Source organism: Pipistrellus hanaki (genome assembly GCF_964339955.1).
Source record: "Pipistrellus hanaki genome assembly, chromosome: 7".
Taxonomy (NCBI): Eukaryota; Metazoa; Chordata; class Mammalia; order Chiroptera; family Vespertilionidae; genus Pipistrellus; species Pipistrellus hanaki.
Window position 1 is genome coordinate 63,235,759 of NC_140509.1, and position 25,394 is coordinate 63,261,152.

General features: G+C 38.8%; 1 protein-coding gene across 3 annotated transcripts in view; it reads right to left on the minus strand.

Annotated features, from left to right (window-relative positions):
- Positions 1-25,394, minus strand: part of ADGRG6 (adhesion G protein-coupled receptor G6) — a 137,728-nt gene that overhangs the window by 17,075 nt on the left and 95,259 nt on the right. For all 3 annotated transcript variants that reach the window (XM_084889320.1, XM_084889322.1, XM_084889321.1), the window contains exons 9-21: positions 24,926-25,068; positions 21,962-22,073; positions 20,836-20,900; positions 20,041-20,251; positions 18,832-19,003; positions 17,158-17,298; positions 14,878-14,997; positions 12,752-12,797; positions 11,087-11,193; positions 6,185-6,312; positions 5,216-5,484; positions 3,972-4,068; positions 1,224-1,507 (exon numbers count right to left, since the gene is read on the minus strand). In XM_084889320.1, coding sequence (XP_084745446.1) covers positions 1,224-1,507; positions 3,972-4,068; positions 5,216-5,484; positions 6,185-6,312; positions 11,087-11,193; positions 12,752-12,797; positions 14,878-14,997; positions 17,158-17,298; positions 18,832-19,003; positions 20,041-20,251; positions 20,836-20,900; positions 21,962-22,073; positions 24,926-25,068 — 1,895 coding nt within the window. The remainder of the gene's footprint in view (positions 1-1,223; positions 1,508-3,971; positions 4,069-5,215; positions 5,485-6,184; positions 6,313-11,086; positions 11,194-12,751; positions 12,798-14,877; positions 14,998-17,157; positions 17,299-18,831; positions 19,004-20,040; positions 20,252-20,835; positions 20,901-21,961; positions 22,074-24,925; positions 25,069-25,394) is intronic.

A 25,394-nucleotide genomic window follows, 5' to 3' on the forward strand; every position in this document is an offset into this window, starting at 1 on the left:
CCTGTATAAAATTTGTTGAACTAATAAATGTGGATTTATGCCAGAGGAGCCTCAAGTTGGATTTAGGCCATAGCCAAAGACCCTCCTTTTTCTTTATCCAGCAATCCATCTATTCTTTTAATAAAAAGTAGTTCAGCACCAACTATGGGATTTAAAAAAAAATTGGCAGGAGCTCATGAACTAATAGGAAACCTAAGAGGAAAAGCAAAGCATATCTATATAATACAAAGCAGTAATCACTCTCCTGCAGGAAAATACAGGAATACCTGCCTAGGCATCTCATTTGTTGAGTAGCACAGATTTGATTTCCACCACTGTCCACCCTTGCACAGATTTGTCTAGCTTGCTCTAATCAGCTCTTCTTCCTGCACACACCTACAAGGACACACCAGTAATTTCAGGTAGGCTAGTAGTACTGCTCTGCTCAAAAAGATTCCAAACGTTGTCACCTCATCCCTTTTGGAGTTGGGACCTCATGGTACTTCAGAACATTAGGAAGTTTTTAAAAATAGAGTATATCCAATGTCTTGAAGAACGACATTTAATTAAAAAATATATATATTCCCTTAAACTTAAATTCATCACATGTACAGTAGGGTTTGTATTATGGAATCAGGAATATGACAGGGAGCTTCTTGAAGAAAGCCTTGATTTTTTTTTTACAAAGCAGGTCATTGGCAAGTGTTTGTTAAACTGGAACTAACTGTCATATATCATGAAAAAAATGAGCATTTTTAAACTAAAGTATTGCTATTTATTTTGAAAAACAAGCAGCCAAGGAATCAAGATGAATTGCTCTGTCCCAGCATAGAGTCTAAAAATTCTGCAGGTCAAGAACAGCTCACTGCATGGGAAGAGGTTCATGAGGAGTAGCACCAACACTCAGCGAAATAGTTAAGGGGTGAGCGTGATCTATCTGAGCACTCCTTTAAACTTGCACCTCCTGCCCATTTTCAGTCATGTGACAACATATGTTTACTGAGCACTTACTATCTTCCAGCTACTGTCCTGGGTCCTTGGAATACATCTCTGAAAATAAACAAACAGACTGACATTCTACTTCAATTTTCCATTCAATACCTTTTTCATGAATACCTACCCCACGCCCAAAACTATGCAGTTGGAATAGTAGAAACTTAGTGTGATGTCTGTCGGACAAGGAAGCTGTTTGCAAATATGACGAAATTAGAAAGTGGAAATTGTTCAGGTACCATTTATCTTACCTTGTAATGAATTGAAGATGGAGAAGAGGTACGTGAAAGGGATATATAAAGGTCCCCAAGCAAAGAACGCAAAACCCCATGTCATGCCCAGCAGAAATGTCAGGCTGACCACACTGCGCATGTTCCGTAAGACCTCTTCCCGCAGGGTCCGGTTGCTCCTTTTGCCGTTCCTCCCGCAGATCTGCACCATTACCACGATGAACATGGCAACGTTCAGTAAAAACATGATTCCAAAATACCCAGCACAGGTCACGTAAAATACCACCGGATCCTGAATCCAACAGCTTAAAGGAGAAGAAGAAGCAAGAAAGAAAAAGGAATTGATTACCATGCCTGTTGACCCAAGACTTCTCCTGGCTTGGTTCTGGCCTCTGTGGGTTTCTCAGCTAGGCCTTTCTCTCGCACCTTTGGAGAGACACTTCATGTCTTGGACCTCCATTTCCTTCTTGATGTGTTCAGAGTTTTCTTTGTTTGTTTTGGATAGCTATCACTTTAATGTCTAGTTATTTATGTCAAGAGTTGAGAAGAAAACCAGGTGGCTACTTGAATTCTGACTTGGCATGAAGGACACTCTTGGTTGGTTTACCCAACACTATGTCTAACCCCTTTTCTCATATGTGTCTGCACTCCAGAGAGTGGGAAGTTCTAGTACTTATATTTTCAATCTCTTTTGTATTTAAGGGTTGGTCCTGTGAACAGTGTTCTACAAAATGATATGAAAGCAAAATCTGGAGAGCTATCTTGATAAACTCAACTGGCAAGGCCCTTACTCATTCTTTCTGCTTCAAACCTGAGAGCAAGCTATGGAGCAGCAGCAATCACCGTGTACACATGAGAGAAAGGCCAAGAGAGCTACAGAGGTTCTGACTTGACATTTCAGCCATAAATTAATGTTAGTTTATTGCTCATTTCTATGGGTATCTTTTTTTTTTGTCATGTGAGAAGAGTAAATTCCTACTTAAGACACAAATAATTGTGGATCCCATACTGCAAAAGAATTCTTATTGATATAGTTGGTCTAGTTGAGGCAAGACCTTATTGTAAAACTGTGACAGTCTTATAGTGACACTTCTCATGTACAATTAAAAAGTTTTCATTGGTTACAATATCCTTATGAAATGAGTAAAGATATACTTGATATTCAAAATTATATAGAGATTTGAAAACAGATAAAAGCAATTTAGGAACTGTACTATGTATAAATGTCCTATGAGTAAATTTAACAAGTACTACAATTTGCAGATGCCCCGGGTCCTAATAATAATACTATGGAAGATCTTAGGTACCTCAAAAATTGCATATATTATTTAAGGCATTTAAATTTAACTTAACATTCAAGTATAAATAGTCACCATTCTGGGTTATGTCTTCCACAGTGGAACATGACTGCCACAAAGTCAAAAGCTACCTTGAATATCTCTAAATCTCAGAATCTAACATGATTCCTGGTATATAGTAAAAGCTCAGTAAATGACAATTGCCGTTGGAATAACAATTTATTAAATGTACTTTAAAGTTATGTAAAAGGCGACTAACATATTTTTGAGGTTACCTTATTTAGAACTTATGTACTAACTTTTACTTTTAACATATCTTTTAAAAAATGTTTTATTGATTTTTTAGAGAGAGGGAAGGGAGAGGGATAGAGAGATGGAAACATCAATAAGAGAGAAACATTGATCGGCCACCTCCTGCATGCCCCCTACTGGGGATCCAGACCACAACTCTGGCATTTGCACTGACCAGGAATGGAACCAGGGACCTCTTGGTTCAGGGGTCAAAGCTGAATCACAGAGCCATACCAGCTGGGCACTTTTAATATATCTTATTATAAAGATTCCCCAAAATGATACTGCTTATCCCTGAAGCTAATATTTCTTTACATATGGTAGTTGCCATAGAATCCTGAAATTCCTGACCTAAAACTTTTATTTTACTCTTGTTATTGCGGGGATCTTTTGGGTGCTACTATGGAAATATAAACTAAGGAAAGACCACAGGATTGGATATTGATGGATATAAAAGTGTTTAGCATTCATGAAATGTGCATGGTAATGTGGCAGCACAGTCAGTAGTAAGCTCCTTTATTCATTCAGTTATTCATTTAATCACATGTGAGGCATAAAATACAGGGCGTCCAAATGTATCCACACTTTAAGAGTTAATAGCTGTTAAATTAAAATGAAGTGTATTTCAATAAACACTGCCTTTATAATTATTCAAAGTGTGTGTAGACATTTTTATGGAACATCCTATATGAGAGAAGTAACTACTGAAAGTGAGCAACAGAACCACCTTAGCCTCAATGATATCACAGTCTTAGAAAAATTTTCCAAATTATCCAAGAACATGCTGATGTGTCCATTCTCTCCATTTCCATGGTACACTCATATTAGCACTGACTCATTAGCATTATTGTCTGACACGAATATTTCACTCACTTCAAGATGTAGGTGGGTTTAAGGAGGTGGGAGTATTAGGAAATCTCAAACAGAAAGGGTCTACTGAGCCTAGAAAATAGTATCTGAGACTTCTGCATTCCCCCAGGATCTCTAAGAGTTCAGGGCATTCAACTGAGTACCTCATGGTGTAATAGAGATCCTGATAAAGGCATGCCGATGCACTCAACCTTCAGAGGCTCACTGTTGGCATGGAAACTTTAGGAACAAAGGACATTACACTAAACTTTAGGAAACAAAGGACATACACTCATTGCAGATACATTCCCGACAAGTCCTTATTACTTACAATTCATCACCTTGTTCTTTTCCATAACTCTTTTTCCCATAAACTCCACTTTGGTTTCTGCTTGCTAGAACAACTGACACAATGAAGGCGGGTAAACCTGTTATAAAGAGACCATGCCGTGAGCAACTTTTCTAAAGCATCTGGACCTGCTTTTTAAGACTGAAAATAGCAAGAAAAAATAAAACACCTTCATATCACAGAATCCAGTTTTTTAGGGCTGGCAGCTTAGTTAAAATAACATAAATCCAACTCAATTGTTAACGATTAAAACCTACTCTTTAATGACAGATATGTAAATATGTTTGTTTACTGGTACCCAATGGAGAGCCAGAAGCTGATTTATATTGAATCTAGGACCAGCAAATGTGGTTTCATTAATGATGCCTGTTAGACCAACTGTTAGTTCAGGCAGCACAGAAAAAATTATAGCTCATTTTTTCCCCTTTTCTATATAAAAAATTTTATATCTTTACAAAAGATGGGAGAGAAATACTGAGACCATAAAGTCTTTATAGTCTTCCTTTTCCTCTCAAGAGAGTCAATAAGTAAAGCAATTCCATGTATATTTCTCTGAGAAAAGTTACACTGTCCCAATTCCCTTAAAGATGCCTCCGAAAATTGTGAACATCTTGAAAATGGCTCATATTTCTACACTGCAATCTGCAAAAGAGATTTGTGAGAAAGCTCTAAAACGACTGGTTTGATATAAAACCCAGATAAAGAAAGGAGCCCATTTAAAAGGTCCCAAAGAGGCTAATACAACCCTCCATGTCTGGCTGAGGAATCACCAGACATTCAAGAAAAGAATTCTGTCAGTATTCTGATTGCACACACAAAACCAACATTCTCTCTCTGGTTTCTGAGACATGGGCATGTGTTTAGGGATGAATGCAGCTATGAGTCCGAGCCGGCCTCTACATTTTGAAACATAATGGAAATGCACCACCATCTGCCAGCTGCCCCTTCAGACTTGGGTGGGCTGGCTCCGGGTACAGGAAATGAGTTTGTGGTGACTCAGGGGCTAGAGGTTTTGCCTTTACTCCTGCATTTAGTGCGGTCTGTTGAACAGTTTTGACAAATACTATTCTGAGGATGCCCTTTCCTGCTTAAAGTATCAAATCGACATCCTTTGCTAATGTGAAGTTTCTCTGAGCAACGCTATTCTTTCAAAACAGCATTTCCTATGAGAACATGGCAATTCCCAGGACACTGAAAACAAAGCCAAACATGTTGAGGGTGCTCACCCCAGCCAATGATGCAGAACTTCAGGATGTATCGGCGGATGTAGGTGTTAAATACTTTCACCAGAGCGATGTACATGTGGATGGCTTCCAGCGCCATCCAGGTGAAGGTGGCGAGCAGGAAGAAGTGCAGCAGCACTGCAATGGCGATGCAGAGACCCTCCATGTGGAAGGAGGTGAGCCAGCCGTCCAGGAGGAAGCTGAGGTTCAGCAGCAGCAGCGCTGTGCTCAGGTTCATCAAGATCTTGGAGGGATAATCCCTTCGCAATTTTCTAAAATGGAAAAAAAAAAGAAGATATTGGAGAACGGATATTGTAAATAAAAATTTTTAAGTACAGGCAATAAATTCATACCTCACAGAGCAATGCAATGGTTAGCTGCACCATCCCTAGTGTATAGTTCCATGAGGGGAGGGCTAATGATATTTGCACACATTTGGAAACTTAGAAAGATTTTTGTTAACTTTATTTTAAAATGGTCTCTAACTGTTTAAAAAGTTGCCAACTGGTTTCAACCGCTTGGTGTTTTTTATTCAGGAAAAATTATAGTCATAAAAATGATAATTTTGTTAAAAATAATTTCCTTAAATTTTTTTTTTAAGTTTCTTGATTTTTAATGAGATGAAGATGATTTTTAAAACAAAGTTTTCTGTTGTAGGTCTAATTTTATACTATTTGTGAAGCAAATGTTTTCATGAAAAAACACTGAATACAATGTTTGTTTATTTATATGTTAATCATCTCTAACAGGCTTAAATGCATTTTATCAATAGAAATACACTGATTATAAATTGAGACTGTATAGCTGGACTATTTGTGCTGTATGGCATACCTTAGAAGAAACCTGAACATTAAAACTGAACTACCCCGCACAGATTTGCAAAGTGCATGGAAGTTTTTAAAAAGCTGAGGCTATTCCTTATTCATATTTTAGAACAGTTAGCACTGGGTTTGGCAGACAGAAAATACTTACTCAAAAGCAACATATGTCAGGAGAGTTGCTGCTGAAAAAATAGCAGATATTCCACATCCAATATAGGTTATGAAGGTGAGAACTCTAGTGTTTCTTGCATCTATCTGTGAGGCAGTTCCTTGAAGGTCCTATACAAAACATGCAAAGCTGCTGTAAGAATCTTTCTTTTCTAAGGGTGCTTTTGTTTTATTAAGAAGTCCCTTGCCAGGACTTAGAATCTCAGCTCAACCTTAGGAGTTAAAAACAACAGTGTAAATCAGCATTGAAATTTCCACTTATTATACTCTTGTGGATCACTCCATGAAACAAAATATAGCATTATTGAGGGAGTTACAGATGGATTTTATCTATTACTTTGTTACTCAAGCTCTTTTCACAGTAGTATATCTTGAACAGCAAAACCACCGGGTTCCCCAATAGAAATTAGAGAGTAGGTCCTTGCTTTGCACAATAGTTATCAAGCCCATTCTTAACATTTGCAGTGTTGGGGGCACAAGTTCAAGTGGGAACCCTTGTGGCCCTCATGACCAAGCCCTTGGGTGAGTCCTTTGCCAGGTAGGGAGGAGCTCAGCCAGTGGACGGCCAGAGGTTGGTGCTGCACTGTGGTTGTCAGGCGCTGAAAGTGGCGCTGAGGCTCCAAACTCCTGACTGTGTTATCCCAAAGCTCGGTAGGTATCGGGTAGCGTGGTCTTTATCTATTTTCATAAATGAGAATTCATTAAGACATTTGGGGTCATAATTTTTATCTTTATAAACCTGAAAAGTAATACATAATTATAAGCTCATAATAAGATTTAAACAATTTTGAAGAAACTACTGCTTATTCAAAGTAATGGGAAGCCAAACTTCGTTATATATGAATCACCTATGAATAATGAAAATGCACTATGTAAAATTTTAGGGGTTGCATGTTGAGTGGAAAGAAGTAAACACTTTTTCTCATACTAATAAGAAGTGTTCACTGTGTTGAGGTAGACTTGCAAAGTCTGGACTTGGTAGAAAAACTCTTCTTGTCTTGCTTAACTGGGGAACTGGGATAGGGATAAATCTTGAGACCAACCATTCAATCCCAGTTGGAGAAGAAAGTAACCTTCATTATGCAGATATTCTAAAACAGAGCTTTCTTAAAGAAGGGAATCCTCCAAAAAGAATATCTGATTTAAACTTTTAGGTTTAAATTATTAAAAAATATGTGTTGTAAGTGTTTCATTCTATTTCCTACTACTTTTCACCTTTTGGTGAAAAGTAGTAGGAAATAGAATGAAACACAACACATCCAGCAAGTGGTGTTTGTTGTATGTCCATGTGTGTGAATGAAGACACAGACTTAGTTCCAGGTTTGGCTGATGCAGTGAGGAGCAGGGTCAGCAGCACTGTGACACCAAGAAAGGTACAAAGTGATAGAATTCAGCAGGTGCATGGGCTCAGGGTTGGCGGGGGGGGGGGGGGGGGGGGTGTCTTTCTCTATCCTCTCTAAAAATCCCTCAAAACACTGGAGGGGAATCCTGAGTCACATGGGATGGTATTCGAGTCAGTGCTACTTGACTCACAGATAGGTGACCTCAAACCAATATTTCAGTGACCCCGAGGTCTCCCTGGGTCGGCGAAATGGTCTTGAGGAACCTCCAAGTGACTTGCCTTTACTGCTTGAAAAAACTATGGCTCCTAGCTAGGCCAGGCAGTTGACCTGCAAACCACAACTTAAAGTGTGAAGTAAAATAATTTAAAGTGTGAAGTAAGTAAAATAATGCTATTTTACTGATGATACCAATTTACACTCCAAAATCATACTATTTTTATTTTTAGAGAACGAAAAGTACACATATATTTATTCCTCTGAACTAGCCAACAATTCCTCTGATTGTTAAAAATTTAAAAATCAGTCTTACTACAAAGAATATAGCAGAGCCATTAAAGTCTTCATATATTTTTAGATTAGAAGATATTATTTTGGGGTCAGAGGTACATTATTTAAAATTCTCATATGGCAAATGTGTTATGGAGCAATGTAGACTGGGGATTTCTTGTACAAGTGAGTAAATAGTTTGTAAATCAAGAAAGATTCTGAAAAAAGTCTTGGTGGTCTGGAAAGCTGAAAGGATGTGGGCACATTGCCAGGAAGAATAAATTCTGGAAAATTTTTCTTCCAGCAGTTTCTAAACTCACAAAAACAGCCAAGGTGGAAAGTGGAAGTATAGCACTAAAATATGCATAGAGCCATTTGCATATCAAGCTCATTATTTAATCAGTCTACAATTGAAAAAGTCATACATATTACAAACGCATAATAAAATGTAAACAATCTTGAAGAAACTACTGATTATTCAAAGTAATGCGAAGCTAAACTTTGTTACATATAGATCATCTCTGAACAGTGAATTGTGCTACTGTAATCTATTACCTAATATTAGACTTACAATACAATCACGCTCACACACACACACACACACACACACACACACACACTTGCACACACCTGCACACAAATACAGCTGAAGTAGTTAAACCAATTAAGCTGAAGCTTATATACCTGAATGAGTAATAACACATTTTGTGTATAAGGAATAATAATGCATAGTGTTTTCTGAAAGAATGTTCTCATTTTTTTTAATCACTTAATGAAAACACACTACAGTGTAATTGTTCATTTTCATGCTCTGGTGGTAAAGGAAAAACTATATTTTGAGAAAGTTAAGAAGTTTTATTCTGTGATGGTCACCCTTTCAAGTGACTTGCTCTTATCCTTCAGAGCTTTTATGTACTGGGTTGTCAGGAAAATGACAACTCGCAGCATTAGCATAAGACAACATCCATTTACATTGGCCAAGAGGATACATGAGCCAAATACTACATCACAGGGTCCTCGCAGCTTCCTCCCAGTCCCAAAGGAAGTGGGCGTAAGGTTTAAGGGAGGGAATAAATGTAACCTGATGTCTGTGATTCCAATGCATAGAGCTTTATTGCCTCAGCACACATTTCCCCCATCTTCCACTGAACAGCAAATGTGCTCTGGTCCCTCTATAGAAACTACACAGAAACAATGGCCCTGCTAGGATCTGAAGGGCACACTACAAGAAAAGTGTCCACTGCCCTAGCTGGTTGGGCTCAGTGCATAGAGTATCGACCTGTGGACTGAAGGGTCCCAGTTTTGATTCCAGCCAACAGCACATTCCTGGGTTGCGGGCTTGGTCCCCAGTGGGGGGCATGCAGGAGGCAGCTGGTCAATGATTATCATCATTGATGTTTCTATCTCTCTCTCTCTCCCTCTCCCTTCTTCTCTGAAATCAATAAAAATATATCCACACTAATAAAAGAGAAATATGAAAATTGACATCTGGGATGCACACCAGCCAATCAGGAGTGGGTATGCAAATTAACCCTACAAAGATTGAAGGTGACTTTGCATATGCAGACACGGAGCACCCGGGGGGCGAGGCAGGAACATCCCTGGACCCAGGCGCTCATAGCTGGCATGTGTGCAAGTGGCCAGGGGTAGAGTGGAATTGTCCCCTGTAGCGAGCGAGCAGACAGCAGGGCCCTGCTTGCCCCTGGCTGTGGCAGCAAGGGGCAAGCAGTCCTCAACAGGGCCCCCACAGAGAGCAGACACCAGGGCCTGTGGTGGTGTCAAGCAGGCAGGTCCACAGAGAGAAGACAACCATGGGGAGCAACCCTAAGCCATCAGTAGGACATCCCTAGAGAGTTCCCAGATTGGAGAGGGTGAAGGTTGGGCTGAACCCCGCACCCCATGCACAAATTTCGTGCATTGGGCCCCTAGTCATAATAATAAAAGGCTAATATGCAAATGGTCATCACTTTGTGATAAGTAATGACCAATAAGAAGGGACCTGAGACTGCATATCCATGGCTGAGGCAGGGGACGTCAGGCCATGCCCCCCACCCAGCAGGGCTTGTTGGAAGGCCTCAGGCCATGCGCCCTACCCCAGTGCCGGGCCAGGGGATCTGAGGCTGCACCCCCCTCCTGGTGCTAGGTTGGGGGACCTGAGGCTGCACCCCTGCCTGTCTGGGCTTGACAGGGGTGGGGCCAGCCGGGTCTGGGTCTCCTGTGATTTCAAAGCATGTGCAGGTTGGCGGGGACTTGACTCTGGGTCCCGTGGTGTGCCCCAGACTCTGACAGGAGGGAAATTTTCATATACATTTTATTAATTTTCTTTCATCTCTGACACTTCTCTAACAGAGAAAGGGAAAATAGCAATATTAAAATATTTCCTCTCATTAATTCTCTTTTAATGTGCATGAATTTCATGCACCAGGCCACTAGTGTGTGTGTGTGTGTGTGTGTGTGTGTGTGTGTATGTGTGTGTGTGTGTGTATTAAAAAAAAAGAAAAGTGTCCACATACCTCGAGTATATCAGATATAAGTAAAGGTATAACTCTGTGGATGAATTCAAAAGTATCATGGTGATATTCTTGTTTCTAGAGTTATTTATCAACACTGTTAACGCTATGGAAAAAAAGTAGGTTCCTTTTCTGCAATTACTTTTTATTTAAAAAAATATATTTTATTGATTTCAGAGAGAAAGGGATAGGAATAGAGAAATAGTACTATCAATGTTGAGAGAGAATTGTTGATTGGCTGCATCCCACCCTGGGGATCGAGCCCCATAACCTGGACATGTGTCCTGACCAGGAATCAAAACCTGACCTCCTGGTTCATAGGTCAATGCTCAACCACTGAGCCATGCTGGCTGGGCACTTTTGTATGTTTTTAATATATGATCTCTGTTACTTAAATTCTTCATTAAGAATCGAGATTCAGGGCACAGATGAAAATTATCAGGAAATAATTCCCCAAACACATTAGCTCAAAAGGCTGACTCACACAAAAAAGTATGCCTTCCAAAATTATATTATTTCAAAATGAGTTTCAAAATCCTCCCCTACCATCAGAACTCCAAAGTGTGTGAGGTGGTTACACAGGCAGACAGTCTCGCTGGCATCTGAATCTGTGTGAGCCACACATCCCGACGTGTTCCAAAATCCAGACCCTTCTGTGGGGGGAAGTCAGCAAACAATGAAAACAAGGGCAGGTCAGTTCCTTCTCTATTATGGATGGGATCTTCTTTAGAGAAAATGCCTCCATATCTCCTGCCTCACAGTTTATTTGTAACAGGCATACTATTTAAAGCTAAATACTTTTTAAAAAATTATTTTATTGCTTAAAGTATTACAAATAGTAGTACATATATCTCCTTTTTTTTTTCCATTGACCTTCCCCAGCTTCCCCTATCTTCTGGCTCCCGCCCCCTCCACCACCCTTAGCCTCTCCCCCCCCCCCAACCCAGTGAATTGTGTCCATTAATTATGCTTATATGCATACATATGCATATAAGTTCTTCCTTTGATCTCTTACCCCACCCACCCCCCTTCCAACCCTCCCCAGCCTTTAGAGCATTAGTGCTGGGTGGGCAGCTAGAGGTGATCTCGCCAGTGGTTTTCAAATGTGTTCCACTCAAGTGCTTCAGGGGCTCTGCCAAAGTTTGACTCTAGTTTAATTTCTAGTATATTATAAGACAAACTTTCCTAAAAGGGAATATTCCTTTTCAAACATGTAATATACCAATGAAATCTCTAGAAATCAACTTTCCCCCCTTTTGAGTCAGTCTATGTTTTAACGAAGACATGAGAACAGGAAGGCTTTTCTTGAAACATGCTGTCATGGACATAGCAGTGGTGCATAGCAGCAACTTCCGATAAATGCCTTTAATACATCTGTCCTGACTTTTATACCATGCTGTGGAATGTGAGCAGCTCATATATTTGAAATATGTTTTAAGAATGCAAGGTAATATCATTTTAAATTATGTATCTAGTAAATCAGGAACTTTTCAAAAACGTGCAACTAAAAATCAAACAAAAAAACCTTTCCAGCTGTGATAAGAGTATCAAGGAAAAGATGACCCTGGACATCTGCAGGTACATTTCTGCCAAAAAGCAGGATAATCCCAATGGGGACCCCCAAGGGAAGGGGACTTTTAGGGGGTAGAATTGGGAGGTTTCATCACTGGTCCTTCCCTCACACCTTCTGACCAAATTCTGAATTTTGCCTCTGTCTCCTGACTGCAAACGTCATTCTAGCAACAGTTCACTTATTCCAAGTGGTATACAGCTATTATAACCATTCCTCTCAGCCTTTCCTTGGGCTTTCTCCCATAATCTGAGGTCCGCAAGCTGGATTTCTAATTATATGCCTTATGCACATCTCAAAACCTCCTCAGAAGTGTCCTAGAAAAGGGAGGTCAAGTGCACATCAATGTTCATCTAAAATGGCAATACAAATGTTACTCTATGTTATAAATAACTGAAATTAAAGCAGCTGTTTGAATTTTTAAATAGCCAAGCCTTTCTATTTCCACTTACAATGCATAAAAAGTTTTAGAAATTAGAATTTGGTTCCCAAGCTACCCAAACTAAAATTTGCAGCTCAGTTGACATCACACTTATATTGTGACTCACTTTGTTTTGGGGTGGAATGAAACGATACAGGGTTATCTAACAATGTTTAAAAGTCAGTTGTTATTAAGGCAGCCAATATATTTGAAAACTTACCATTTTTGTTCAGATCCCAGAAGGCACAGATGGGATTAGGCACTGCCTATATTAACATAAGAATAAAAAATGTGACATTGTGTTTAAAGTAAATGGAAAAATCCTATGGTTTGGATATGGGGAAAGAGTAAAATGCTAAGGTTTTCACAAAGAAATGGGTCAGCATTAGTCATACCAACAGGACCTACGAAAGACAGGCAATCCAGGGGTAACCTCTTCTCACACACACTTCAGGTGGAAATCAACTATAACCGCATGAGGAATTGTGTTACGCATTTACCTAAAGGTTACTCTATATGCCCCATCATAAAATGCTGTGCACTTAGCAAAACTCTTTGCAGGGTAATTTTACTTCCTCTTCAATCTTCTCCTTTATGTCTAGTATATCCCCAAAGAATTGAAAGTAGGGAATGAAATAGGAATTTGCACACTCATGTTCATAGCAACATTATTCACCATAGCCAAAGGTAGAAGAAATCAAAGTGTCCATGGATGGAAAAATGCATAAACAAAATGAGGGAGATAGGTATGTATGTACATATGTATATCTGCAATGGAATATTATTCAGACTTAAAGAGGGAGGAAATTCTGACACATGCCTATATAATATGGGTAAAACTTGAAAACATTATGTTAGGTGAAAGAAGCCAGTCACAGAAGGACACAAACTGTACGATTCCACTTACAGAAGGAATCTGAGCAGGTACAATCAGAGACACGGGGAAGAATGGTGGTTGCCCGGGGCTGGGAGGGGCAAGGGGAGTTATTCTATGGGGGCAGCCTCAGTGAGACTGTAAAACAGTGCTGGAGATGCATGTGGTGACGGTTTCAGAACCATGTGAACGTACTCAATGTCACCAAACTGTGCCCTTAAAAATAGTAAATTTTGTTTTGTATGTTTTACCACAATAAAGAAAAATTGTTTTTGGAGAAAGGAGCTGGGAGCTGAAACAAAAGAGGCCAGAAGGTAGAACAAGGAGGTCGGAGGGTTTCGTGACAAAGCAGGGCTAGTGAGTAGATGACTTAACGTCCAAGCCTCGGTCCTTATCAGCCAGCTTACTTCCGCCCGCCTTCCGGCCTGCCTAACAAATGGTGGAATCGTGACTGGGACCCTCCAAAAAAAAGGGGATAGCCCGTGCCTGGACCACCTGGGACAACACGAACCCCCATGGGACTTTATCATATAAACAGGTGATAGCCAGGGTAATAAGGCAATTAAGAAAGCATTTGCCAAGGTTTTAGACAACTGTTAACCTCTCAAAACTTAAGTCAACCCTGCTCCCCCTCTGTGCTCCCTGTAGCAGTGATCTCGACCTTAAAAAAACAACCAAATGTCAGGTTGGAGAGGGCTGGAGGGTTGGGTGGAAAAGGTGGAGGGATGAAGAAGTACAAATTAGTAGTTACAGAATAGTCACGGGGACGTACAGTACAGGAAACACAGTCAATAATACTGTAATAACTAGGTATGGTGCCAGGTGCGTTCTAAATGTATCAGGGTTATCACTTCATAAGTTACATAAATGTCTAATCACTGGGCTATACACCTGAAACTAATATAACAGTGATCAGTGTTTCCCAAAGTGTGGTACACGTACCCCCAGGGGTACGGGAAGAGTTTGGTGGGGGTGCGCGTTGCACGGGAGTTTGGTGGGGATATGCCCTGCACCGTGCTTAGCTGCGCCTAATTCTACATTCTCATGAGTATGAGGGGTACTCAGCGTTATAAAAATTATAGAAGGGTTACGCATATGTCAAAAGTTTGGGAAACACTGGACTGTACATCAACTGTAATTGAAAAATAAAAACTTATATTAAAAAGATGGTACCACTGCATCTGCATCTAATTTATTTCAAGTAATATACTTCATTTCTTAGTGAGAGGCACTCTTTTCTTCACTCTCATGCTCCTTCTGATTACTGAGTCCTGGCTAAGGCGGGTGTCCCCTGGCTGCCACCATTTAATGTGGTGTTAGATCTCTGCGTGATGACCCATTCTGCCCTTTCGGGAAAATCGCTCCCTTCCAAAAAAAAGTGTCAGTTCCTTGTTTTCATGTAAAAGAAACAGCCCCATGTTTCCCTGAAAGAACCTGCTTCGACTCCATCACTATTTGCAGTGTTTTCTTACCTGATTTCGTGTATGTTTGATTTTAATTCGAACTGGATCCCTCAGATTCTGGACAGTAATGTTTCCAATGCTGCATGCCATCACATAGCTCACTAAGGTGCCTTTCTTGGTCTCTACATCCTTTTAAAGAGAAAAAAAAATGTGTATTAGTCAAAAGTACACACTTGTATTCTGCTGTTCCAAAATAAGCAAGCTGTCAGCACTTTTTACCCTTAAGATCTTGAATTATAGAACATCCTGTTTATAAGTTCGAATCGCTGCCTTTCCTGAAAGGGCTTTGCTATTTCCCTTATTAGAATAAATACATTTGAGAGAACATTCTGAGCCAGCGCAGCAGGCGATGTTCATAAAACTTCATCTTGATGGCTGTGACAGACGCCAGCCCGTTACCATCTGAAACAATGCACCGCCATAAATAATATAAACTCATAAAAAGCTGTGAAACAATTAGGTCACTTCCCTGCCCTATTAAACAGATGAAGTCGTTTTCCTTTAGAGAAGCATGAAGAAAATAATGTTGTGGAAAATAAAGAGCAATTCATCTTTCACACCCAGGCGGAAAGCCGGACGGGTTTACTGATTTGCCCTACATGTAATGGGAGAAAGCTCCATTCAGACCGTCCACCTTCTCTGACTCTATACTTGCTGTGGCTTCCACTTCCGAGATAAGATTGCCAGGAACCCAATTAGTGAATCTGAGCACGAAACGACTGGGACCACAGACTCTCTAGCGAGATCCCTCCACTTTCTTCTTCCCCTTTGCTTCTTGTCAAACCTCCTGAGGTTCCCTATTGCAGTGTATACACTCAGCTGTTTTGGAATCATGACAGGGTTTCCTCCATGCCAAGTGAATCTCAGCATCTAGAATGTAGCTTTTTATTACTTTTGTGTGGTCACTCGCAATAAGCCGGCTATTGCCTGGGGATACGCAGCCTTTCCTTTAAAAAAAGCAAACCTCGAATTGTGTTCACTAGGTGAAGAGGGATGCATAGAACCCTTAAGTTTGCTTTACTCTGCATGCGTTCACTTTAAAACACGCACATACATTTCCCAACAAAAACATTGAGAGGCAAATGCCAAAGGAGAAGGAAAAGATGATATGGAGAGGATATGCCTCAAAATGAAACGATGACAGATTTTTACACCTCTGACAGTTGTCCTAAGCCTTTCCTGCTGGGCTCAACCTGCCCTCTAATCGACACCTGCCCTGGCCCAACCACCATTAATGTTTTGTGATACCTACTGCATTTTGTTTTGTTTTAAAGGTGACATTACTGTAAGCCTCAAATAATTTTCACAAATGCAATTTTGTTTGTTTGTTTGTTTGCATTCATAGCTATTAAATCCTTCGGAGTAATGACAGGTAATTACATTTTTAATCTACTCAAAAAATTAATATAGCTTGTTCCTAACACATTTACTGATAAAGTTTTAAAGTTTGGTGATGAATTACTGTAAATGACTCCATGTTATTCCTTACTCACCCATGGCCTACTTTGCCATTGCTCCACACATGACGTGCAGGGCAGACCTGTTAGAAACCAGTCAACTCTCCCTGAGGCTGGCCACTTTCTCTTACACAGGTCTCTCTGTCTAACACACACTGGCATCTTCAACATAAAAGATAACGTTCATTATTTTTTTTTAAGGGCTTAGTAAAATTGCCCTAGATGGGGTTGTACTTTCAAAGGTAATCGCAGGTCACCAGTGTTTGCTGGCAGTGAACTTCCTAGTATCTAGAAATGATGCCAATAAAAATGATAATATGTGCTTAGCACAATGCCACCCCAATCTGGGAATGTGTGAAGGCCAAAGGTCATTTGAAATACTAATGGGAAAACTGATTAAAGCCAAGAATGCTGCTCACTATGTAAACAGTGCTTCCTGTTGAATTAAAACAAAACAAAACAAAACCTTTCCTTGGCACATGATTCCTTTAACACTGGAGATCTAAACTGCTGGAGAGTTTTTAAATAAAATATTTAACAAAAGAAATGGCAAGTAGTAGCTTCTCCATAAGTTCCATTTGTTCTTGTATCATGCAAGTCTTAATCTAATATCTGATTTATTAAAAATATTTAAATGAACACATCTCTTCATAAGCATGCAATTATGTGTAATCAAATACTGAAACCTTAACATGTTTCATTTTTCAAAATATAGTAGGTTAATTTTTCTATGTCATAATGCAGTTCCAAGGAAGCTAAATTTTTATTTTCCTTTAGAGCAAAGGAACGCAATTTGCAATGGAAAAAAAATAACAATTTAATGAACACTTACCTGAAAAAGTCCAGTTTTATTGAAGAAAGTAAACTGTGCTCTTTTAACTATTGCAGAATATTCTTGACTTAAGTTCTCAAGTAAGTTTAGAGGCAAAATTACGGAAGCCAATGGATCCATATGTCTGCTCTCAAAATCCATCTGTCACACACAGAAATAAATTGGTAGAGTGATCACAATGAAATCGCAATGATAATTTACTCCACATGCGGAGGAAGGCAAACAACTGTAAGCATCACCTTGGCTATGCCCTGTCACTGCCCTCCTGGTGCCTTCCCCTATGGACAAAGGCATGCATCTCATGGGGCTTCCCTTATATAGCAAAACAGGAAATGCAAGGATTTTAACTAAGGCAACTGAGAAATTAAAAAACCCATTAATATTCCAAATATAAGAGTTAGATTTACATTAATATATATATTTTAAAATATATTTTATAGATTTTAGAGAGAGAGGAAAAGAGAGAAGAGGGGGTGGAAAGAGGGGGATGAGGAGAGAGAAATATAGATCAGTTGCCTCATACACATGCCCTGACCAGTATCAATCCCACATCCCAGGAAACTAACTGTTGACCTTTTGGTGCACAGGATGGTGCACAACCTCCTGAAGCACTCCAGCCAGGGTGACACAATAAATTGTGAGCTTTCTCAAAACATGCAGTGAAAAATAACTACCAAAAAAAAATGAGCTGATCTGTTTGATTGCTGAGAATAAGTATCACTGCATAGAGAAGCAGCGGAAATTTTATGAACACTTAAATGCCATTTTTCCTGATGGCCAAAGAGAGTTTTCTTGCTAATGGACTTGGAATGAAACTGAGGCTGACCGAGTTTTCATTCTTAAAATGTCAAATAGGGTTACCCTAAAGAGCCCTGCATCTAAAGCAGGATAAAATCCTTCCTCACATGCAGATTTGTAAATATTTTATCTTGGCTTTTCTCCACAGTTTAGAAGTATTCCATGTTACTGTGTGTCTTCCCAGATTAAGGGCACCGTTTCAATGATTGCATTTGCCCACATGTCTAACACTGTCTAGCAGGCATTAGAAACTTAAACGTTATTTGCCGAAGCATCACTTGAACAGGTTGAATAGGGCTTCATTACTCTGGCCCCAGCTTTCCTGTCCAGCCTCACTGTCCCCTGCCTTCCCAACCTTCCCCATCACTGGCTCTCAAAGCAGGACCTTCAGACCAGCTGGATCAGCCATACCTGGAAACGTATTAGAATTGCAAATTTTTGAGATCCACCTTGTGTCAATTAAATTAGAATCCCTGGGAACGGGCTCCCACCCTTTGTTTTGACAAGTTCTCCAGGTTTCTAATTAAAACCCTCACCTGGGAAAGCCACTGGCAAAGAGAATATACCATGTACCTTCCCACTTTGGGGCCCTTAATGAAGCTCTTTCTTCTAGACGAACTGAGTCTCAATCCCCACTCCCAAAAGGGTGGGCCCCACTCGTGCTTTCATACTTAGTTCTGCTATCACCTCAAGGTAAACGCCTGTCTCGATCAGCTAGGTTCTGAAGCTGTATTTCCTCTATGTGGCCACATACCTTAGTTGGCATTCCAACTTGCCTGCCATCTCTCAGACCAACATCTCCTTGAAGAGCTACTTGTAGGTGATCATAAAGTTGCTATCTGTCTAATTAGTTAAAAAGAAACTACTAGCTTATACCTGAAAATATGATTCATTATTTCTTGGAAGACTGATGCTAAAATTTAAAACTTCATTAGTCTCTGGAGGTAGGGATGATATTCCAAGAGCCAAATTCCGAGTTGCGATATTCACATGTTGGGTGCTATTTAGGTCTATCTTGAAAGCCAATTCATCAATGGTTTTTAAAGCTCTAAAGAAATGACAAATGATACCACCATTAAGTGACATGATTTTAGGGTACCTGCGCACACATGATTTGCTTCAAGACAAAATACAAACCAAAAAATAATTGTGTATTTATGGCTGATCTTACAAAATTACCCAAACCACAAAATAGCACTTAATATACAGAAGTACAGTGATAAATATGTCCTCAAAAGAAAAATATAGGCTTTAAGGAAAACCAACAATTAAATCATCCTAAAGATTTTTACTTATTTTAGTCTTTTACCTTTTTACCTATTTTAGTCTTCCCTCATGTGAAGAATATATGTCCTACACATAACTGAGTAAGAATCAAATAAAATAATGCATAAAAGTATTTTTTGAACTCTAAGAAACTGTAAAAAATAGTTTGTAATTATTATATAGCTAAGGTAAGTTATCTACATAATAATTCACTTTAACAAATATATAATTTTGATAAAGAAATTACATTGAAAGTAAGAAAATAGGTAAAAATTAAGTATCTTAATAGCAATATATTAAGTAAAATAATTAGAAACAAATGAAATTATATAAAAATAGGTACATTTTCTCTCTTTGACTTTTTCATTTCAGAAATACAGTAACATCTCTGTGGTAATTTTATACCACAATTCATGGGAGAGTGACCAAGTTATAACAAAGGTGTGAGCTGAGTGTTTCCTAAGTGTCTCCTTTACAAGCAAAAAAAAGGAGGGGGGTTTAATAAATGAATATTTGTGATAATTTATTAATCGATTTAAGTAAACCCAGTTAACATTTTTCAGATGAAAATGAAATACTGATTATGTTTTTCTGGGATTATTTAATAACTTGCCAGGTGACAATACTAATCTTTTTGTAAATTACATATCTAGGAAAAAATAAGAAACTTTGAAGTTCACTTTGTGAATGATCTTGGGAAATATCAATGGATCTTCTAGAGATTTAAATGATGTGATCTGGGCAAAAAGCATTTAGATACGTGAGAAATTATATAACAACACATGCATCCCATAAATTTACTCTCCAGAAAAAACTTACTCAGAAGATGACTCAATCAAGTCACTGTCTGAACTGGTTAAGATATTAGAAAATATATTCATTATAGTTGCGCCAAGACTTATATCAATGTTTTCTTCTTTATTCACAATTTTTTTGACCTGTCCTACAATGTTGGTAATATTGGCTGAGTTTAAGGTCTGCCCATCACCAGTTAAATTTAAAATCTGATTGGCAACTTCATTTGCTTCCCCTAAAAAAAGAGAAAAAAACAACATGTCAAGTTTCACCTATTTAAAAAAAAAACCATTTCCAGGATAAAAAAAAAAAGTGTGGTATTTAACTTCATAGTTTAAGCAGCATATCAAGTTTTCTGTGTATACCCTCTTCTAACAATCTTCACAAAGCAAAAATATTTCTTCACACACAGACTAACTTCTTTCTTTAGTAATACACAAATTGTGCCCTTAAGCAAATATTGGCAAGATCAATATTTACATATAGTTGTAATAGAAATGGAGCCAGAATAACTGAATAAGTGATTATTTGCTATTTAAAATAATACAAAACTATAAAATATTGATATGAATATCAATGTGTATTTTTTTTAAGTTTTCTCTAAAAATTTTAAACTGCTGTTAGAATGAATACAACGGGAAATCAGAATGAGGGGGGAAAAAGAGTATTTTTTATCTTAAGTAAGTAAAATTTATCATTTGCTAGCTTTTAATATTACAATAGAATCACATGGCAGAAGAGCATGTCTGAAGAGGATGAAAACCATGAAGTATGAGGTTATTTCCATTTGTCTTTGAGAATCGAAGATCATTCACTTACTTGAACAATTGGACATGTCAGGATCCAACCAGTAGATTAAAGATGTGTTGGAATGGTCACGATGACTATGAAACAAAAAAAAAGGTATTTCAAGTATTTGGCATAAATGACATAAATGACATAACTGACAAAATTAGGTAATGAAAAGTTTTAGAATTTGCCTTGATATCTACGTGCTTCATTTGAAAATAAAAAGTGTAATATGTTGAAATCAAACTGCTATTAAAAATTCTTATTGGAAAAAAATCAAATGCATGAATCATGGAAACAAAACTCTAGGGCTTTTAGGCTAATCTAGGTGCATCAGGTTACTAAGGCTAAGGCCATATTTGCTAACATGGGTCAAGTACCGCTTTAAGAACTTTCCAGGTAAAATCTGACATTATTTCACATAACTCTGTAAAGCAGAGTACAGTTCATATCTTATAGATGAGAACATAGACTAAAATAAGTCAAGGGACTTCCAAGGTCTCAACCAGGAAGAGGCAGAGCCATGCTTCACACACAGGTCAATGTCTACAGACCCCTTGTCCTCCCACCATGTGTAAAACACAGTAGTGGGAGCAAAGTTTCTGCTTCCAAAGCCCCCACCAAGAAAACCCTAATATTGGGTGCAGTTGAGGGTAAAGAACTGGATTTGACTTGTAGTTGACCTGTGGTTTCTGTTAAAACATTCAGGGGAAATCTGACAACCCCCATTAGCAAATTGCCCTGACCCAGATCCTACCTTCATTCCCTCTTTGGCTGCCTCTTCCCCCTCCAACAATAGCTATCCCAGGTAGTTAAAAAAAAGTCTTGGAATTTCACATGCATGGCCAAAGGCTGTCAGCTAGCTTGGTCCATCCATATAGAAGGTGCTTTGCTCCAGAGCTACCCTCTGGCTTCCAAATTTCTCCATCTTTCTTTGCAGAAGGCTAAATTTAAATGTTTCCTGGAGTAAGTAAAAATGCTTGTATCGGTAGCCTGCCTCATCCTTACCTCTCAGGGAGGTTATCATTAGGCACACATAGAGATTCCTGCCCTTCTTTCTAAACAATAAACAATGCCTGTGAACTGTGGTGCAATATATGGAACCCTGCCAAGGTAGATGATGTGGAGTTTGCTGACAAGTCAATAAAGGTATTACCAGGTCCGTGAAGCATAAAAGCCGGGCTTCCCTGGACAAAGCTGCCTGTGTTCAGAAGGTGGGATGACTGGCCAGTGAAAGCCTCTGGGATTCTCCTCCGCAGGACATGTGCCTAAGTGAAAATAAGAGCCAACATGAGAAACGTTAATCTATTCTTTGAAGTTAGAGGTGTAAGATGACAGCAAGACAGCAATGCTGCTAATTAGGTATTAATTTCATGTACTACCAAATTACTAGATTTTTGTATTCTGAATTTGTAGCAATCTGAAATTAAAAATTTGGGAAAATAACCATTTACTCCATTTCAGATGAAAAATTATTACAGCTTACAAACCATCAAATAAAAACATACACTTAAGAGAAGATATCACTCTAAAGGAAATCATTAGCAGGTAAAATGAGTACAATAAAGGTTTATTTAAATAAGACTATATAAAATGAAAATGGTCCTGAACACTTCAAAATGTAAATTTTCCTCTGATTTTTTTTTCAAAGGGGAAAGCCTATCAAATAATGTCATCAAGCTGTGGGGGTATTTTCCAGAAAAGTCTCCAGCTGCTCGGAAAGCATCTTCTGCCTATCTGTTTGCTGGGGGAATGGCAAGAAGACACCTTGTGATCCACCAACACACATCTTACACACACACCTCCATCCTCAATTCATCCCACCTGTTGTTTAAAAACTCTCTCAGGAAGTGCCACCCTATAAATGATTCAGGTTTTACAACATAAAAAATATCAAAAGAGTCTGACTTGTATTGCCAGTGGTTGAGCATCAACCTGTGAACCAGAGGGTCATAGTTTGATTCCCAGTCAAGGTACATGCCCAGTTTATGGGCTCAATCCCCAGTGGAGGGTGTGCAGGAGGCAGCTGATCAATGATTCTCTCTCATCATTGATGTTTCTCTCTCTCCCTTTCCCTTTCCCTTCCTCTAGAAATCAATAACAATGCATTTTTTAAGACACCAAAAGAAAATCAATATATCAATAACAATGACAACAACAAAATCTTGTATTTCAGTACTGAAAAAAAAAAAAAGTAGAAAGTTATACCATACTGCTAGGAACCAGTACTGCAGTAACTGAATGAATATTTAAAATGACTTTCCCATCTATATTGCAAGCCTTAAAATTGCCAAGGGTTAGCCCTGTTTTTTTTCTCTCAATTAGCAGAAACTTTTCTTCACAGATCCACTTGCAGAAAACAATAAAGTACAGGATCTAAGTTGGGTGGTATAAATTACATGGAAAGGTATCCAGAGAGAGTTGTTCTGGGGTTCCTCGGCCTTGAAGGCAGAGTAAGGGCTGTCCTTCATCATATATAAACTACCATTCGTCAGCTACTTCTTTGTGGATACATCTATGTGTGAAAGAGCAGCATCTGTACCCAACCCACCCCCAAGAAACCCCGTCTGTAAATAAGCAAGCATTTTCCCAAAGGGGCTCAGAAACTGTTGATGATGATGATGACAACGACAATTTGTGTTCTTCCATTTCTGGGGGTTCTCTGTAACTGTGTAAACTGATGCAATAGAGATGGGAGGTTCCTGGTAGAAGGAAGATGCTTGTTCTTTATTACACTGTGTCTGGCCTTAGTTATAACCATGGTCCCAGAGAATGAGGAATACTAGCTTCCCCCACTTCAACCTCCTGTGTGTGTAGATGGCCAAGTGTCAAAGTTTTGTTTTATCTCTACTAATGTACCTAATCATAATATAGTTGTAATAATAGAATAACTTTAGAACAATAAGCCCTGGCTGGGTAGCTCAATTGGTTAGAGCCTCGTTCTGATATGCCAACATGGTGGGTTCAACCTCAGGTCAGGGTACATACAAGAATCGACCAAATGAATGCGTAAATAAGTGGAACAACAAATCTCCCTCTCTCTCTCCTTCCCTCCTTCTCTCCTTCCCTCCTTCTTTCCCTCTCTCCCTTCCTCTCTCCCTCCCTCCCTCCCTCCCTTTCACTTTTAACTTTACTTTCTACTGTCCACATTTTTGATCATTTGCTTTTCTATAATATTCCCATCAAGCCTCACTTGTTTATTTATTTAAGTATTTAAGTGCTGGGGAGTGTGCTGGGGGGAGGTGGGAAGATAAAAAAAATAAGGTGTGTCCTCAAGCCAGAGGAAATTCCTGTTTACAGAAAATATATGTAAGAACACACCTAAGTCCAGTTAAATACTATGGTCTTCTAATGTCTACAATACTCTAGATATCTGTACAGCATAGAGTGGTGGCTCAAAGGCAGTAACATCTATTTATACATGGATGATGACAGAAAAGGCTTAATAGAAGAGGTGACTCTGGGTTCTCCTTAAAACTAGGTAGGTGATGAGTAGGTGGATGGTGAGATAGAGAAGAACAGCATGAGCAAAGTCAAAGGAAGGAGGCACAGCATGCTGGGGAAGTGCAAGCAGTACCACATGTGAGGTTGGAGCTTAGGATGTGAATGTTGTCTAGATAAGAATTGAATCTAAGTCCTGAATAACTCACAGATTTCTGACCCATTCCTGCAAAGTAGTGTCATTAACAAAGTCTTAAAACATAAGAGAAGGAAATGTTTTATGGTAAGAAATTACCTTTTAAGACTTCATTTATGTTCCCATATGTATATATACTAGTAGACACTCTCTTTCTTCCTAAAGTTGAAGCCAAACCTGGTCAAGACTCTTCTGGCATTGTGCTCATACCCTTAGTATTTTTGTAATGCATCCCTAAACGAGAGTATAAACTCTGCCCTGCCTCGTTCATTCCTTTAGATTCATAGGTATCGAGTTGATAGCTTTTACGCTAACCATGTCATCCATTTGTTACAATATCACCACTAAGATAAGTTTCATCATCAGAAAAAGATACCTTTAAATAAGGAAACAATACACATAGGAAAAATATTTGTTATTGCAATTAAACCTGAATATATAGTCATACAACATACATATAATAAAAAAATTAAAGGCACTTACCCATTTGATTCACACTCACTGTATACAGCCTCAAGCCCTCATCCAGGGACTCATTATTTTTTAAGAGCTTCTGCTGAATGACTTTCCCTTCTAAATTGAGATTGTTGGTAGCATTGTAAACTAGAAGGGCCCAAATTGCCAACCTAAGGAAACATTGTAGATAGAACTGTTGTTGGGTTGGCTGTTTTTATGTAGAAAAATAGAACATCTGGATATGGCAGTAAGAGGGCTGACCATAAAGTCTGACACTAAAAAGATATTCCAAGGCACACATAGACTTCTATTGCGGTATAAATGATTGTCAAAAACATCTCAATGTAAATGGATTTTATAGGGTATTATTTTATAATTCTATCATATATCATATCACTCCATTTCTTTTTTATCATTTGAACTGACTTTTTAAATGTATCTTTATCATTGAAAGTATTATAGATATCTCCCCTTTCCCCCCAATTGACCCCTCTCC